The 18,565-nt window shown below is 43.8% G+C and overlaps 1 protein-coding gene across 3 annotated transcripts in view; it reads right to left on the bottom strand.

Annotated features, from left to right (window-relative positions):
* GPN1 (GPN-loop GTPase 1) overlaps nucleotides 1–15,547 on the bottom strand; it is a 74,157-nt gene extending 58,610 nt beyond the window's left edge. The window contains exons 1-5 of one of the 3 annotated variants that reach the window (XM_084624064.1): nucleotides 13,915–15,547; nucleotides 13,377–13,470; nucleotides 10,509–10,548; nucleotides 3,421–3,487; nucleotides 102–139 (exon numbers count right to left, since the gene is read on the bottom strand). In XM_084624064.1, the coding sequence (XP_084480190.1) occupies nucleotides 102–139; nucleotides 3,421–3,487; nucleotides 10,509–10,548; nucleotides 13,377–13,470; nucleotides 13,915–14,331 (656 nt within the window). In that variant the 5' untranslated portion in view covers nucleotides 14,332–15,547. Of the gene's footprint in view, nucleotides 1–101; nucleotides 140–3,420; nucleotides 3,488–10,508; nucleotides 10,549–13,376; nucleotides 13,471–13,592; nucleotides 13,788–13,914 lie in introns of those variants that run through there. The other 2 variants (XM_084624065.1, XM_084624066.1) reach the window with 2 other exon arrangements.
* Between the last annotated feature and the right edge of the window lie 3,018 nt (nucleotides 15,548–18,565).

An 18,565-nucleotide genomic window follows, 5' to 3' on the forward strand; every position in this document is an offset into this window, starting at 1 on the left:
TTCAGACAGCTTTCCTCAAGTAAAGACCCTGTACTGGAACTCTTTCAAGTGGCTTTCCTAGAGGGATTTCAGAATAGTATATTCTTTTGGAATTTACTCACTGAGATGTGTTCTGCCGCTTTTCAATAAACTTCATCACCTGATTGGAAAGAAAAGGAATCAATAATAGGCTTTTAATTTAGATCCAGTACAAAACAAAGACTATGCTCTTTATTCAGAGATAAGCTTTAACTTCAAATTAAGTTGTTTCGACTATATATGTACACCAAGGAATGCTAAAGTTAAAAACCCAAGCATTTAAAAAATATAGAAATTAACTGTTAAGAGAAAGTGGATAAGTACTCAACCATTGCATAACTAAAATCAACCTTAACTCTGCCCATATCATAATTAGAGAAATTGTACAAGGAAGGCAATCATTTCCCACTCTTCATTAAGAGTCTCATCTTGTGTGATGTGGTTTGGTTCAATGCCTCATTGAAGGTCCTCAGCATTTCACTAGATCAGGTCCTGTGATTCCAGATGGAAGCCAGTTTTCAAGATTCATTAGACAGAGCTAGCAAGTCTCCATATACAAGCGTCAGATGCCCAGAAATCAGAGCACATACATGAAAAGGACAGAAAGCAGAATGGTGTCAAAGCAGAACACATAATATCAAAGACAAGTATGTATGAAAATTACACAATTGATGTTCTGTGGTGTGCATTTTCTATACTCTACACACAACGAGAAGCTGGCATCTCTCTGGGAGTAGAGCTAAGGCAGACTGGCTACTTTACCATGGAACCTCCAAATTTTCAAAAGTTTGGGTTTCTTGTATCTTTAGTCTTAACTCTGAATATCCTGGGTTTCTACATGTTAGAGTTAAAACGTACCCAACATTCTGGAAAGCTAATAAACTCAAACCACTGATATATGCCTGCAAACTTAACTTCATCTTAAAGAAGTTCATTGTGATATAGCAACATCTTAAATATCTTTAACTTAAAGGTAGTATTTTGTTGGAGGTTTTTTTAAAAAAAAAATAAATAAAATAAAGAATTCAAGGCTTAGGAGTGCCACCATATCCTGGCTATTGCTAGATATTACAGCCCTAAGGAAGCTAATAAGAACATAAGAATGGCCATACTGGGTCAGACCAAAGATCCATCCAGCCCAGTATCCTGTCTACCGACAGTGACCAATGCCAGGTGCCCCAGAGGGAGTGAACCTAACAGGTAATGATCAAGTGATCTCTCTCCTGACATCCATCTCCACCCTCTGACAAACAGAGGCTACAGACACCATTCCTTACCCATCCTGGCTAATAGCGATTAATGGACTTAACCTCCATGAATTTATCTAGTTCTCTTTTAAACCCTGTTATAGTCCTAGCCTTCACAACCTCCTCAGGCAAGGAGTTCCACAGGTTGACTGTGCACTGTGTGAAGAACTTCCTTTTGTTTTAAACCTGCTGCCCATTAATTTCATTTGGTGGCCTCTAGTTCTTATATTATGGGAACAAGTAAATAACTTTTCCTTATTCCCTTTCTCCACACCACTCATGATTTTATAGACCTCTATCATATCCCCCCTTAGTCTCCTCTTTTCCACGCTGAAAAGTCCTAACCTCTTTAATCTCTCCTCATATGGGGCCGTTCCAAACCCCTAATAATTTTAGTTGCTCTTCTCTGAACCTTTTCTAATGCCAGTCTATCTTTTTTGATATAAGGAGACCACATCTGTACACAGTATTCAAGATGTGGGTGTACCATGGATTTATATAAGGGCAATAAGATATTCTCGGTCTTATTCTCTATCCCTTTTTAAATTATTCCTAACATCCCATTTGCTTTTTTGACAGCTGCTGCACACTGGAGAACTATCCACGATGACTCCAAGATCTTTTTCCTGATTAGTTGTAGCTAAATTAGTCCTCATCATATTGTATGTATAGTTGAGGTTATTTTTTTCCCATGTGCATTACTTTACATGTATCCACATTAAATTTCATTTCCCATTTTGTTGCCCAATCACTTAGTTTTGTGAGATCTTTTTGAAGTTCTTCACAGTCTGTTTTGGTCTGAACTATCTTGAGCAGTTTAGTATCATCTGCAAACTTTGCCACCTCGCTGTTTACCCCTTTCTCCAGATCATTTATGAATAGGTTGAATAGGATTGGTCCTAGGACTGACCTTTGGGGAACACCAATTACTCCTCTCCATTCTGAAAATTTACCATTTATTCCTACCCTTTGTTCCCTGTCTTTTAACAAGTTCTCAATCCATGAAAGGATCTTCCCTCTTATCCCATGACAACTTAATTTACGTAAGAGCTTTTGGTGAGGGACTTTGTCAAAGGCTTTCTGGAAATCTAAGTACCCCCCTTGTCCACATGTTTGCTGACCCCTTCAAAGAACTCTAATAGATTAGTAAGACATGATTTCCCTTTACAGAAACCATGTTGACTTTTGCTAATGAGCTGCAGTTTCCCCAATTTTCCTTTGCTTCATACTGCTTTGTAGAGTTTATATACAAACTGCAGTGTTCTCATTTCTCCTCAGTTTTTCTTACTCTGCATAGGATTTATGATGTACTTGTCAAACCATGCAAACTTCATACGGTAACTATCTTGTTACTAAACTATGTTCCAGATATTAATCATGTTTAACTGTATTACTGTAAACATTCAAAACTTCACATTGTTTTAGCTATAGGATTCAAAGACGCTTCAAGGAAAATTTTGAAAATGGCTGAATTTTTAAGCAAACTTAAAAATGGTTAGGCGAATTGCCTTCAAACATCCAAAAAAATAATTTAAGAAGGAAACACGCACAAAAATACATTTCCCAAGCAAAGTTACAAGATAAGAGAATACAGGGCTTAGACTGTCTGCTACTCTATGTTTGTACAGTGCCTAGCATTATGAGCTCCCATTCTTGGTTGGTCCTTTGGCACTACCATAATAAACATGATTAATAACAACAACAACAATCAGGGGACATGGCTGCAAACACATCTATTATCTCTCCATAACGTTTTCCCCGCTCACTTTAAACCAGGTCATCAGAAGTTAGGGAGAAACACATCGCTGCAGTATTGCTGCTTTCTATTTGCCAAGTGGAGCGGGCAGAGGTGCCAGTTGTTTGCACCCTTCCAGTCTGTACCCCTGAGACATTTTAGTCTCACAGCAGCAAATCCCTGGATCAAACTCAATTTAATATTACTCAGTTTACTAGATATGTGGTTCAATGCAGCAGACACACTTACCTTGCCTCAAAGCAATTACTTTTTACTGCAGCTTCTAAGGTCTCTTCTCAGTGAAACTATGCCCTCTGCAATTCCACATGTGGAAGAGTGCGAAACTGGCTTGTAAATTACATGCTGCCTCTTACTAACATACAGCACAGCCTCATATAATAAGAACAAAGAGCTTGGTACCTGATCAAATCTTGTAGCAAAGAGATTGAGAGAAGTCACTATTCCACCATTTGGGCCCAGACCATATCTGCACACACAGCTCAGAAAAGCAGAAGGTTATAGAAATGTTAATAGGCTTTTTTCCCAAACCTGGTACTACTTGTTTGTTTACAGAGTCCAAGAATATGCTAGACACCTAACAGTAACAAGAAAGAGAAAAAGCCCCTGCCTTGGAGAGTTTACAATCTAATTTCCTAGGTGATGTAACCAAATAAACGATAGGAAAGGACAGTGTTTTCATCAGTACATTGTAAAGAACTTTACATCATTATCCCATTTTTCATATGGGAAACTGAGACACAGAGCAGTGAAGTGACTTGCCCAACATCACCCAGCAGGTCAGGAATTGTCCCAGTCCAGTGGTCTCTTCACTAGGCCACACACTTGCTTTGCGTTTCTGTAGCAGGGTGCTGGTGCAAAAGCACCTAATTAGCCCCTGCACAGTCAGCTCCAATCAGGGGAAACAGATTGGGGCTGATGGAAAAGGCCTGATGCCGGGCTGAGGATTGGCAACACCTGCTGGCCTGACAAGCCAAAGGCTATAAAGACTGGGAGGGAGCCAGAAGGCAGGGGGCAAACAGGGAGAAGTCAGTCAGGGAGGGAACTGGAGGCCTCCCAGCTGAAGGCTGGCTCTGCCTGTAAAGGAGATTAATCCTGTAAAACTTGTACATAGATGGACACTGGTGGTGCGACGAAGTTAATAAAGACATGGGTGTTGCACAGCCCTGGAGCCTCTCTGAGCCTTATTGGGAGGGCAAGCGGGCCCCAGGAAGAGGGGCGGGTCATGCACCCTGTTACAGTTTCCTAACCAATCTTCTGTCCATTTTGTTACAGTGGAATGGGGATAACGGCCATGCTTAGAAACATCTGAAGTGTGTAGCTGCTAACAGGGTCAGTCAGAGAAATCTAGTACATGGTCTATGTCCCAAAATCTTAACAGTTGTTACATCGTTGTTACAGTAATTTTAAGCAATAAAAATCCAAAGTCTGTCTCTCTCTCCTTCTCTTTCTCCAAGCTCTTCCCAACCATTCCCTGAAACATTTTGCCTTCCCATTGGTTCCAGCTCACTCTGCCCTTCCCATGTCATTAAGCCATTAATTAATGCTGCAGAAGCCATTACCATGCAAGAAGTTCCTCCTTGGAGCCAACAGAAACCCGTCTCATTCTTCCCCAGGTTCTTTCCAAGTGGGCCACCTCCCCACCCTCTCCCGAGCCCCTCAACTCTTCCCATTCCACCTATCCCCATTTATGCCCTTCCCCCCATTCTTTCTCCCAGCAAGCATCCATAGGTCTTTTTTTTCATTCAAATATACTTTGACTACATTCCCCCCCAAATGAAAAAAAAAACCCTGAAAGAATTAAATTTTAGCAAAATGTCTTCAGATCTTTTTGAGTTTTCTGGCCTAGACTGAACTCAAATTGACACTGGCTGAGTGGGCTGGGATCAAAGACTACTGCTTATTCTTTTGAGGTGCAGTGAAATTTTCCTTGCTTCAAACTCCTTTTGCTCCTCGGTCCATGTATGTTCAGCATAATCCATTTAGTTCATGAGCATTAGGCACATGCCTACAATGAGATATAAATGCTCTGATTTTTTGGTCCCCCAAAAGGCTAGGGGTATCATGCACTTGGCAGAGGTAACTCCTGAGTGACTGAGACTCTGGTGTTATGATCTCAGCCCTAGTTTGATCCTTATCTGTATGCAAAAATACAATGGCAGAATTCATTGTTAGGATATAGATATTCAGGCCTGTCTGTAAAGGCCTGTACTCTAAGAATTTAGGTGTATTCTTATCACTTGGCTAGTGATAGAGGTATAAAAGAAAGAATCAAAACCACTGTCTGCCAGTGTAAGGGCCTTCTCTTACTGTGACAGTTTGTGGCCCTGTGCTTAGGCTCAGGCCTTTGGCTAAGCAGCAGGGGCAGCCATAAGCTGGGAAGCGAACGGTCACATCCTCACATTCCAAACTAGTCACATTGAAATAAGGTGCTATTGGGCTGTTAGGCACTATCAGGACAGGATTGTATTCCTATCACCTCCAGAGAAAGGGAAGTGCCTAGAAAATGTAAAAGGAAACTTAGTTTGATAGCATCCTGTCTGGCAAGAACTCACTTATCAATAGCTGGGATGTGAAATCCTCACTTCTGTATTGTTTTGTCATTATAGTTCCCACTTTGCTGTTGTTTGTCTGTATAATCTCTGTCTGGTTCTGTGATTGTTCCTGTCTGCTGCATAATTAATTTTGCTGGGTGTAAACTAATTGAGGTGGTGGGATATAATTGGTTACATAATCATGTTACAATATGTTAGGATTGGTTAGTTAAATTTCAGGAAAATGATTGGTTAAGGTATAGCTAAGCAGAACTCAAGTTTTACTATATAATCTGTAGTCAACGAGGAAGTGACTGGGGGTGGGTGGGGGTGGGCATGTGGGTGTGTGAGATGGGAACAGGGAATGGGGGTAAGAAAATTGGAATCATGTTTTGCTAAAGGGGGAAATGGGAACAGGGAATGGGAGTAAGGAAGTTGGAATCATGTTTGGCTAAGGGTAGGAATGGGAACAGGGACACAGGTGTAAGGCTCTGTGGTGTCAGAGCTGGGAAGGAGGATACTAAGGAAGGAAACTGGAATCATGCTTGCAGGAAGTTCACCCCAATAAACATCGAATTATTTGCACCTTTGGACTTCGGGTATTGTTGCTCTCTGTTCATGCGAGAAGGACCAGGGAAGTAAGTGGGTGAAGGAATAAGCCCCCTAACATTCATGAACCCTAAAATCTGTTTTTGGTCTTTTTGGGTGGGAGGGAAGCTGTAGGTGAGGAACCGCTTTGTGAAATGACCAAAAATCTGGATCACTAACCCTGTCCCATGCCCCCATGAGGCATAAAAATGTTCAAGGCTATTCAAGTAATTGTGCAGATTTTAGAGCACTTGAGAGTCAAACTTCAAACTGAAAGCTAGTATAAAAGTTAACTATAGCAGACCTGGCAGTCCGCTATACTGTACGCTACAAGCACTAACTCTAACTCATCGATACCTACACTATTTCATACCACCATTCTTCCCAGAGATCAAATATCCATAATAAAAGATCAGGCAAATAATAAAAAGCCCATCAAGTCAGGTGTTCAGTCTCCAGTAGTGATCAATGTTGGATGCTGTAGAGACAGCTATAACCCTCTCCTTGCACCTAAATCCCAATCTCCATCTGAAGAACATAACATAAAAACGGCCATACTGGGTCAGACCAAAGGTCCATCTAGCCCAGTATCCTGTCTTCCCACAGTGGCCAATGCCAGGTGCCCCAGAGGGAATGAACAGAACAGACAATCAAGTGATCCATCCCCTGTCGCTCATTCCCAGATTTTGGCAAACAGAGGCTAGGGACACCATCCCTGCCTATCCTGGCTAATAGCCATTGATGGACCTATCCTCCATGAAGTTATCTAATTCTCTGTTATAGCCTTGGCCTACATCCTTTGGCAAGGAGTTCCACAGGTTGACTGTGTGTTGTGTGAAAAAATACTTCCTTTTGTTTTAAGCCTGTGGCCTATTAATTTCATTTGGTGACCCAAGTTCTTGTGTTATGAGAAGCAAATAACACTTCCTTATTTACTTTTTCCAAAATAGTCATGATTTTATAGACATCTATCATATCCCCCCTTACTCATCTCTTTTCCAAGATGAAAAGTCCCATTCTTATTAATCTTTCCTCATATGGAAGCCGTTCCATACCCCTAATAATTGTTTTTGCCCTTTTCTAAACCTTTTCCAATTCCAATATATCTTTTATGAGATGGGATGACCACATCTGCACACAGTATTCAAGATGTGGGTGTACCATGGATTTATATAGAGGCAATATGATATTTTCTGTCTTATTATCTATCCCTTTCTTAATGATTCCCAACATTCTGTTCACTTTTTTGACTGTCGCTGTACATTGAGAGGATGTTTTCAGAACTATCCACAACCCCAAGATCTCTTTCTTGAGTGGTAACAGCTAATTTAGAACCCCTCATTTATATGTATGGTTGGGATTATGTTTTCCAAAGTGCATTACTTTGCATTTATCAACACTGAATTTCATCTGCCATTTTGTTGCCCGGTCACCCAGTTTTGTGAAAACCTTTTCTAGCTCTTTGCAGTCTGCTTGGGACTTAACTATCCTGAGTAGTTTTGTATCATCTGCAAATTTGGCCACCTCACTGTTTACCCCTTTTTCCAGATAATTTTATGAATATTTTGAATAGGACTGATCCCAGTACAGACCCCTGGGGGACACCATTATTCACCTCTCTCCACTCGGAAAACTGATAATTCATTCCTACCCTTTGTTTCATATCTTTTAAATCAGTTACTAATCCATGAGAGGACCTCCCTCTTATCCCAAGACAGCTTACTTTGCTTAAGAGCCTTTGGTGAGGGACCTTGTCAAAGGCTTTCTGAAAATCTAAGTACACTATATCCACTGGATCCCCCTTGTCCACATGCTTGTTGACACCCTCAAAAATTCTAATAGATTGGCGTGGCATGATTTCCTTTTACAAAAACCATGTTGACTCTTCCCCAACAAAAATGTTCATCTATGTCTGACAATTTTGTTCTTCACTATAGTTTCAACCAGTTTGCCCAGGGGGGCGGGGGTGGGAGAGAGCCACAGATGTTTGGGGAGGGAGGGGAGGGACCAGGCCGGGTGGCATAGGACCCCCGTTGGTGCTGGGGGTGGTGGAGGGGGAATGGACTGGCAGGGGCTTCCTACCCGGCTCCACATCCCTGCAGCTCCTAGGCAGCAGAGGGAGCAGGGCAGGAGCTCCACTATTCCCACAAAAAGCACCAGCTGCAGCAGATCCCATTGGCTGGGAACCGCAGCCAATGGGTGCTGCAGGGGCGGAGCCTGCAGATGCGGACAGCATAGAGGACCCCCCCCCCCAACCCCTCCATCGCCTCAGAGCTGCAGTGGGGCCATGTCAGTGGGAGTTAGGGAGCCTCTGACCCCGAGGTAAGCGTCCTGACCCCACGCAGCCTCCAACCCCCTGCTCCTAGCTCTGAGTCCCCCCCACACACCCCCAGACTGCTGCTGCTGGCCTAGGGGCAGCCCCTGAGCCAGCACCAGCTGCTGCATCAGTCACAGAATCCGTGACAGACTCGCAGCCTTCGTCATTGCTAGTCATTTGGTACAGAAGATGATTTAAATGATAGGTTACAAACTACAGTTAGTAGTTCTGCAATTTCACATTTGAGTTCCTTCAGAACTCTTGGTGAATACCATCTCATCCTGGTGATTTATTACTGTTTAGTTTACCAATTTGTTCCAAAACCTCCTCTAATGACACCTCAATCTGGGAGACTTCCTCAGATTTGTCATCTAAAGAGAATGGCTCAGCTTTGGGAATCTCCCACAAATCCTCAGCTGTGAAGACAGATGCAAAGAATTCATTTAATTTCTCCACAATAGCCTTATCTTCCTTAAGTGCTCCTTTAGCCTCTCGATTGTCCAGTGGCCCCACTGGTTTTTTAGCAGGCTTCCAGCTAAAAGTAAAATTTTGCTATTAGTTTTTGAGTCTTTGGCTAGCTGTTTTTCAAATTCTTTTTTGGCCTTCCTAATTATAAATTTTACACTTCATTTGCCAGAATTTATGCTCCTTTCTATTTTCCTCACTAGGATTTAACTTCCACTTTTTAAAGAATGCCTTTTTGTCTCTCACTGCTTCTTTTACTTTGTTGTTTAGTCATGGTGGCACTTTTTTGCTTCTCTTACTACGTTTTTTAATTTGGAGTATACATTTAAATTGAGTCTCTAGTATGGTGTCTTTAAAACATTTCTATGCAGCTTGCAGGGATTTCACTTTTGGCACCGTACCTTTTAATTTCTGTTTCACTAACTTCTTCATTTTTGTGTAGTCCCCCTTTCTGAAATTAAGTCTTAATCACTAACCACATACCCCACCAAAACTACTAGTCACACCTAAACAATAGCTAGGAGTCTAACCTCAAGTACTCGTTATCCACACTTGCACTACGTACAAATGTTAAATAATCCACATCAAAAGCCTTACTTCATTTTCATTTATGAAAGCCAGACTTTAGTATTCTTACCAGGGTGCCAGCTCTGGACCCTGCACAGGGACTCCGTCTTTTACATCAACTATTGACCAGTGGGAGAGAAATCTGAAGCCCTCTCCACACTTTCCATTCTTGTTTCTGGAAAGAAGCAGCTGTTTTACCTCTTCCCAAACACCCCTTCAGATCAGGCCACTGTGGTACTGCAGGGGCACTCTCTCCCCTCCATACTCTAGTTTTAATTCCTCCTTCCAAGCAAATAGCTCCACTCATGTTAATTTCACTCTGCTGCTGCTTGAAAAAAATCACTGCACTGCAAGAGACTCTAGAACCGTGGCCTAAACATTCAAGAAGATAGCAGCGTTTCAGCCTATGTTCGGTAAACAATATGGAAAGTTACTCTTCTAAACTACAAGGGATAGAAACCTCTTTAAAAAACCCACTGCTTAAATCCTGCAAAAATTGATCCTTTAGTCTCCCTCACTATGGAGAAGTAGGAGGGTGTTTGGTGGGGGTTGTTTTTTTTCCCTTAGACACACAGAATTGGGTTTGCAGGCTGGCACGACCAAAGAAGCGAATACCTGCTCCTATCCCTGTTGCTTTTGAGAGGGCAGAGAACTGACTGGGCATAAAATCACTGGCACAAAGTGCAAATCTTCATTCCCCAAGCACTACAACAGTAGGTCTGGGGCAGATATTACTACAGGAAGGAAACAAATGATCTAAGTGACATGATGGCCTTATTACACATTTTCATTCTAACTTCACATCCCAGGAGCAGCCAACAAGCAAACCAAAGCCCTCATTTTCCAACCTACCCAGCCCAACCAGTATCCTGTGTTAAATTCTCACCGTCTCTGGCTACATTTTACCCATGAGCAACCCCAAAACAATTCTCTCTGTTTTGCCCAGTGTACAGAGATGGTCGTCTGTGTCTGTAGGAGTTGAGTATGCAGAGGTGATCTTAAGCAAAGAAAAAGGATACTGTTTCATGACTTCTTTGTACTTCACTGTGTCTCTGATATCTAGAAAACAATAAAGTGATAAAGTAACAACTGAATAAATTATAATAATGTGATGAGAGGGGAAAGACAGCTCTCCAGGTGTAAGCATTCCCCCTCCCCTCCCTGCCTCAATGAAGGAAGCCAGTACATGTGGGACTAGTTTCACAGAGGACTTTAATACTTCATCGACACTAGCCACCCCCACCATACTTGTAAAACATCACATTGATACACGAGACCTCCAAATAGTTTACATGTTTGATAATCACCGTTCGTATTAGATTTGCTTTCAGCAGGGCTAGATCTAAATACGATGGTGAACAGAACATGTGCATTTATCTGAACAGTGAGGAATCCAACACTCTTGACGGCTGTAAAGCGGGATTCTAATACTTCATTGCACCGTGACCCCCTTCTGACAACAAAAACTACTGCACAAACACAGGAGGAGGAACTGAAGCTTGAGCCCAACCCAAGTTCCACACCCACCCCTGTGGGGATAAGGGGCAAAGCCCAGAGGATTCAGCCCCAGTCAGGGGGACTGTAACCTGAGCCCCAGTGCCTAGGGCTGAAGTCCTCGAGTTTTGGCTTCAGCCCCGGGCAGTGGGACTTGGGCTTCAGCTTTAGCCCTGGACCCCGGAAAGTCTAAGCCAGTCCTGGTGACCCCATTAAAACGGGGTCCCGACCCACAGTTTGAGAACCACTGCTGTAAAGCAATAATTTATAGTTCTCTACAGCACTGTTTGCTTGTAATCCTCTAAATCCACCCCTCATCTAGCACTGGAAACACTTCACTCCCTCCCATTGCCCACTGTGTTTCTCACTCTCATTTTCTAACCTTTCATTTTTCAGCCACCCACCATCCACCCCTCTGTACTCTCCAGTTCACATTCTTTTGTTACCACTATATCATCCCCTTCCCATGTCACAGAAATATAGGAATTACCACGATGGATCTGACCAGTAGTTTATTTTAGTCCAGTCACCCACATCTGCCTGTAGTCAATACCAGATACTTTACAGAAAGGTGCTTGACACCCCATAGTTGACAGTTATGGAATAATATGCACAGGGGGAAGTTTCTTCCTAACCTCAGGCAGCTGGTGGTTGTTTTATGCCCTGAAGTAGGAAAGTTTCCATCCCTTTTTAGTCCTAGTTTGATTTTGAATGTGTAAATTATTCATATAGATATAATTCTTTTTTGAATGAATCCTAATCTATTTGACACAAAATATTATTGAGGCTAAGAGTTTATGTGCTGTGCAGAAAGTAAAAATTAAACCCCAAGAGCCACCCAAAAATTTACTTTTTAAATAAGTAAATATGATACAACACAATCGGTCAAGACACATCTATCTAAGCAGCCACTTGCTTTCACTGGAACCATGGGCATCCTTCCCCCACCCACCTAATTTTCTTTCATAACTTATGTGGGTTTTTTGGTTCACTTAAATCTATTTAGATTTTAAATTCTTCAGGCCAGCAACATCAATTATATCTCTGGAAAGTGCCTGCCCAGTTCCGAGTGCTACGGAAACAACATGTAGTCCATATGCCTAAGCTAGAACACGGCTGTTCCCAGTGATTAAAACAGACTGAAATAGAAGACAGAGCTGTTATGTAGCATTCCCTTACCCAAACCAGGAAAAGGAAGTCTGAAAGCTTCACTCCCTTACACTGTAGAGGGCAACCTGGGGTTAAAGTATCCTCCAATGCTCTGTTTAATCCAATCTGAATATCACAAATGAAGGGCATACCAAACTGAAATAACCTCCACTCATCAAGTGCTTCTTGATAGGCAGTTTATATTTTTTACTTTTTCAGTTTCAAAGTTGAAAATCTTGTTCACTCATTTGTCCCCTTCTGCAATGTCTTTGCATTTCCTTGCACACCAATCCTTAAAAATAGAATGCTCTTCTCTAAATATTCTGAAAGGCTATTAGTCTTGTCCTTCAGCTTCCTCCCTCAAGACTCCTTCTGTGATGCACAAAGGAAGTCACAAATTGAAAATGGCTAAACTAAGTGGCAACTGCCAATCTCTTTAATTTATAAATAAAAGAGAAAGCTTTCAAATGCTTCAGAACCACCTCATGTTACTACTACTCTTGTCCTTCATTCCTCATTTTCTCCATTGTTTGTTACAGCTTCTTCCAAATTAGACAGCAAACTTTCCAAATCAGGGGCTGTTTACCTGAGCATCTGTACTATGCCCAGAACAATGGGGCTCCAATCCTGACTCAAGCCTTTAGTTGCTTGTGCAATGCAAAAAAATAAATAAACCCTTTTCTCCCTAGTTATACCGCATTAGCCTACCCTAAATAAACTCCCACATTAGCATTCAGACTCTTCCAACAACCCACCTAGCCAACTACCTCACAGCATCCAACTTCCCATTTCTGAACAAAGATATACAAAAACTACAAACGTATTAAGAATACAAAACTTACTAGATGTGCAATTCAGTGTATCTATGATTTTAAAGGGAAACTAGCAAAACCCAGTATTCATCACAACCTGCCTACAACCCAGAGCCCTCTCAAACAGGACCAGGCACAGAGACAGCACTACTAGATAAATCTTTCATGGGTAAGGGAAAAAGAGAAAGAGCGCATTCTGCTCAATCCTCAACTGCATGTGACATTATGAACTGGGAGGTGTTACACTTGCCTTAGAAACGTGACTGGGATGAACAAATAGGCTTAGTAGTCGGAGGAGGCTGTATATTAAACCACCAGTTATTTGCTCTGACTCAGCGCTTCCTATAACAGGGTTGCATGAAAGGGCATCAACAGAGACTGACAAAAGCGCATCTGCCCCAGGAGCCAGAGCGCGCAGCGCGAGCTACTCACCGATGTTGGCTGCAAAAGGCAGCTCGCGCACAGCAGGGTCCAGGTTGACGACGTAGGGCGGGGAATTCTGGCTGTGCAAATGGGCCGTGAGCCTCTGAGGAGGAGGAGGAGAGGGAGAGATCAAAGAAAAGGAGGAGACCTCGCTTCCCCACCCCCCGCAGCCGCCTGCCCCCCGGCCCGGGAGCGGGGCCCCTCCCCCGGCTCTAAGCTCATCACCTGCACCAGGGTGGTTTTCCCAGAGCCCGCCATGCCCAGCACCAGCACGCACACCGGTGGGGCGCAAGACTCGGAGCCGGCTCCCGCCGCCGCCTGCTCCGCCGCCATCTTGCTAACACTACTTCCGCTTCCGGGACAGATCGAACAGCGCTTCCGGGCCGCCCGCTCCGCCGCCGCCATCTTGCTAACGCCGCTTCCGGAACAGATCGAACAGCGCTTCCGGGCGGGGCGGGGCGGGCTTCCGGCGGGGGCGCGACTCGCTCCCGGGCTCTGCCTGTCGACAAGGGCTCCCCGCCGCCCCGGCAGTGCCCAGCGCCCCCACCTTTCTCCCACGAGCCTCCCGGCGCGGCCGCGCGAGCCCGCGGAACCGCTTGTCGCCTCCCAGCGCAACAGCCTGCGGCGGGATGGGGGGCCGCGGGCGCCCGGCGTGAGCGACGGTTGAGGTGGCCGTGTGGGAGCCCAGCACGAAGAGAGCTTCGTGTCTTCGGGGCAACGGCGAGAATAGAGCTGTGGGGTCACCCCTCCAGCGGATGCCCGAGCAGCGGGGGCCTTGACTGCAAGGGGGTCCGGTGGCTTTACTGGCCACCAGTGGTTGCTGCCTGCGGAAAGAGAGAAGACGGGAAGGTGAGATTGGGGAAGGGGAAGAAAGCAGACGTGAGAGGAAAGGGAAGGAGGAATTCCGTGCAAGATCGGGGAGGAGAGGAGTCAGCGCAGAAAGGGGAGAGAAGGATACATTCATTCAAAGAGTCTAAGACCAAGAGGGATCCTTGTGATCAGCTACATAAGAACGGCCATACGGGGTCAGACTGATGGTCCATCTAGACCAGTATCCTGTCTTCGGCGGATGCCCATGCCCGCTGCCAGACGCTTCAGAGGGAGTGAACAGAACAGGGCAATGTACTGAGTGACCCTATTATCCAGTCCCTGCTTCTAGCGGTCAGAGGTTTAGGGACACCCAGAGCATGGATTACATCCTTGACCATCTGGCTAGTAGCCATGATTGGACCTATCCTCTATAACGTATCTATTTTTTTTTAAACTCAGTTATACTTTTGCCCTTAACAGCATCTCCTGGCAATGAGTTCCACAGGTTGACTGTGTGTTGTGTAAAGAAGTACTTCCATTTGTTTAAACCCAGCCTATTCATTTCATTGGGTGACACCTGGTTCTTGTGTTATGTGAATGGGTAAATAACATGTCCTTATTAATTTTTCCACACCATTCCTGCTTTTATAAAGCTCTATACTATATCACCTCAGTCATCTCTTTTCCAAGCTGAACAGTCCAAGTCTTTTTAATCCCTCCTCGTATAGAAGCTGATCTGTGCTCCTAATCATTTTTGTTGCCCTTCTCTGTACTTTTTCCAATTCTAATATATCTTTTTTGAGATGGGGCGAACAGAACTGCATGCCTTATTCAAGGTGTGGGAGCACAGTGGATTTATATAATGGCATTATGATATTTTCTGGCTTATCTCTTTCCTAATGGTTTCTAGGATTCTGTTAGATTTTTTGACTACCATTGCACATTGAGCGGATGTTTTCAGAGAACTATCATAAATAACTCCAAGATCTTTCCCCTGGGTGGTAACAACTCATTTAGACCCCATAATTTTGTATGTGTAATTGAGATTTTCCAATGTGCATTACTTTGCATTTATGAATATTGAATTTAATCTGCCATTTTCTTGCCCAGTCACCCAGTTTTGTGAGATCCCTTTCTAACTCTTCAGTCTGCTTTGGACTTAACTTGTTAAAAATGTACACCTTATTTCCAGTCTGAACTTGTTTATCTTTAACGTCCGGCCATTGGATGATGGTATGCCTTTCTCTGATAGACTGAAGAGCCCATTGTTAAATATTTGTTATCCATATATGATAGAGATCTATACTTAGACTGTAATCACCCCTTAGCTTTCTCTTTGTTACAATAAATAGATTGAGTTCCTTGAATCTATAACTATGAGGCATGTTTTCTACTCCTTTAATCGTTGTCGTGGTTCTTCTCTGAACTCACTCCAATTTATTAACATCCTTCTTGAATTGTGGGCACCAGAAAGGGACACAGAATTCCAACAGTGGTCATACTAGTGCAAAATACAGACATAAAATAACCTCTCTACCCCTACTCGAAATTCCCCAATTTATGCATTCCAGAATCACATTAGCTCTTTTGGCCACAGCATCACACTGAGAGCTCATGTTTAGCTGATTATCCACTATAACCCCCAAATCTTTGTCAAAGTCACTGCTTCCCAGGATAGAGTCTCCCATCCTGTACACATGGCCTACATTCTTTGTTCCAAGATGCATATATTACATTTAGCTGTATTAAAACACATTGTTTTCCTGTGCTGTTTACCAAGTGATCTAGATTGCTCTGAACCAGTGACCTGCTCTCTTCATTATTTACCATTTCCCCAATTTTTATATTTTCTTTCAGGTTATTAATAAAAATGTTAAATAGCGTAGGTCCCAGAACCAGTCCCATAAGGGCCCCATGGAAACAGATCTGTTTGATGACAATTCCCCGTTTACAGTTACCTGTTGAGACCTATCAGTTAGCCAGTTTTTAATCCATTTAATGTGTGCCAATTTCATTTTGTATAGTTCTAATTTTCTAGTCAAAATGTTGTGCAATAGCAAGTCAAGCCCTTACAGATGATGCCTATTATATTATGTAAGCACTATTATGTTTATCAACCAAATTTGTAATCTCATCAAAAAAAGATATCTAGTTAATTTGACAGGATCTATTTTCCATAAACCCATGTTGATTTGCATTAGTTACATTACCCTCCCTTAGTTCTTTATCAATTGAGTCCCATATCAGCCACTCCATTATCTTGCCTGGGATCAGTGTCAGGCTGACAGTCTCTTAATTACCTGGGTCATCCCATTTACCCTTTTAAAAAATTAGCTTTCTTCCAATCGTCTGGAACTTCTCCAGTGCTTACAGACTGATTGAAAATCAACAGTAATGGTCCAGCGAGCTCCTCAGCAAGCACTTTTAAAACTCTTGGAAGCAAGTTATCTGGACTTGCTGATTTTAAAATGTCTAACCTCCGTTTAACGCCATCCAAAAATACTAGTGGAATGGAAAGAGTGTTATCACTGTATGATGAGACAGCATCATCTTTTTTTATCCCAAATACAAACGATAAATATTTATTGAGAATTAATCTGAAGGGGAAAAAATCCTAAAGAAGGGGAAAGGAGATTGGAGTTCTAGAGAGAAAAATCAGAGTGAAGGAAACAGACAAGGAGACCAAGGCAATGAGGAGAGGCTGAAAATTTTTCACTTGTCCATTTAATGCTGAAAGAAGAAAGTGGAAGTATAAACGGTTGACTTAATACAAATGAACTTATTGGCACAACTCCTAAAACAACCTCTAGACTCTCCTCAGTTTACCAATATGTGAATGCTAGACTTTGTTTAACTAGGATTTAAAGATGTATGTTAGCTAATATGTTGGAACTTTTTTGGTTTTAAGGTAACCAACTTACCACCTGTTAAAGTTTTCACTGCCTTGTTTACACTAGGCTTTTTTCTAAGGTTCTTGTATGGCTGGCTCCTATTATTACAGTATCTGAGAACTTCACCATCTTTATCCTCACAACACCACCATGAAATAGAAAAGTATTATTATCCCCATTTACAAATAGGCTAAGTGACTTGCTCAAGGTTACACAGGAAGTCTCTGATAGAGCAGGAAATTGATCCCAAGTCTCTCAAACCTTAGGCTTGTGCTTCAGCCATTAAACTAGCCTTCTATAACGCATTAGCTAGCATGGGAGGTTTAGGCTGGACACTAGGAAAAACTTCCTAACTGTCAGGGTGGTTAAACAATGTAATAAAGTGCCTAGGGAGGTTGTCTAATCTGCTCTTAAAAATCTCCAGTGATGGAGATTCATAGAATCATAGAATATCAGGGTTGGAAGGGACCTCAGGAGGTCATCTAGTCCAACCCCCTGTTCAAAGCAGGACCAATCCCCAATTTTTGCCCCAGATCCCTAAATGGCCCCCTCAAGGATTGAGCTCACAACCCTGGGTTTAGCAGGCCAATGCTCAAACCACTGAGCTATCCCTCCCCCACAAACACCTGTCAGGGATGGTCTAAATCAGAGGTCTCAAACTCCCAGCCCACGGGCCATCTGCAGCTTGAGAACCTCTCCAATGTGGCCCACGTGGCTCCAGCAATTTTGGGGCCTGGTCTCTCCCTTGGCCCTGCCTGCCGCTACGGGGCACTCCGCCCCGGGTGATTTAAAATGACCCAGGGCCCCAGTCACCACTGGCAGCGCAGTAGAGCTGAGCAGCTTTTGTCTGCTCGCTCCATGTATCTACCAGCCACTCCCTGTGGCCCCAGGGCGGGGCAGGGCTGTGCCTCTTCATGCTGCCCCCGCCCCGAGCGCCTCTGCGGCCAATGGGAAGCTGTGGGGGCGGTGCAGCAGTGTGTGGAGGCCCCCCTGACCCTGCCCACCCTGCTTTGAAGCCCCATGTAAGCGCCACACACCCCAACCCCCTCCTGGAGCCTGCACCCCCTCCCCTTTCCCACACAACCCTCACACCTCCAGGCTCCCTCCCAGAGCCTGCAACCCCACCCCATCCTCCTGCCTCCCCCATCCCCTGCCCCAGCCCAGAGCCTGCACCCAGCATCCAAACTCCATCCCAGAGCCTGCACTCCAGACCTCCTCTCCCACCCAGACTCCCTCCCAGAGTCCAACCTCTCACCCCTTCTGCACCCAAACTCCCTTCTGGAGCCTTCACCCTGCACCCCAATCCCCTACCCCAGACCTCCTCCCTCACCCAAACTCCCTCCCAGAGTAGGATGACCAGCAACTGTGAAAAAACGGGACAAGGGGTGGGGGGTAATGGGCACCTACATAAGAGAGAGTCCCAAAAAACAGGACTGTCCCTATAAAAATGGGACATCTGGTTACCCTATCCCAGAGCCTTAGGCAGGTGGGGGGCGG

The sequence above is a fragment of the Lepidochelys olivacea genome (assembly GCF_965140295.1).
Source record: "Lepidochelys olivacea isolate rLepOli2 genome assembly, chromosome: 3".
NCBI lineage: Eukaryota > Metazoa > Chordata > Testudines > Cheloniidae > Lepidochelys > Lepidochelys olivacea.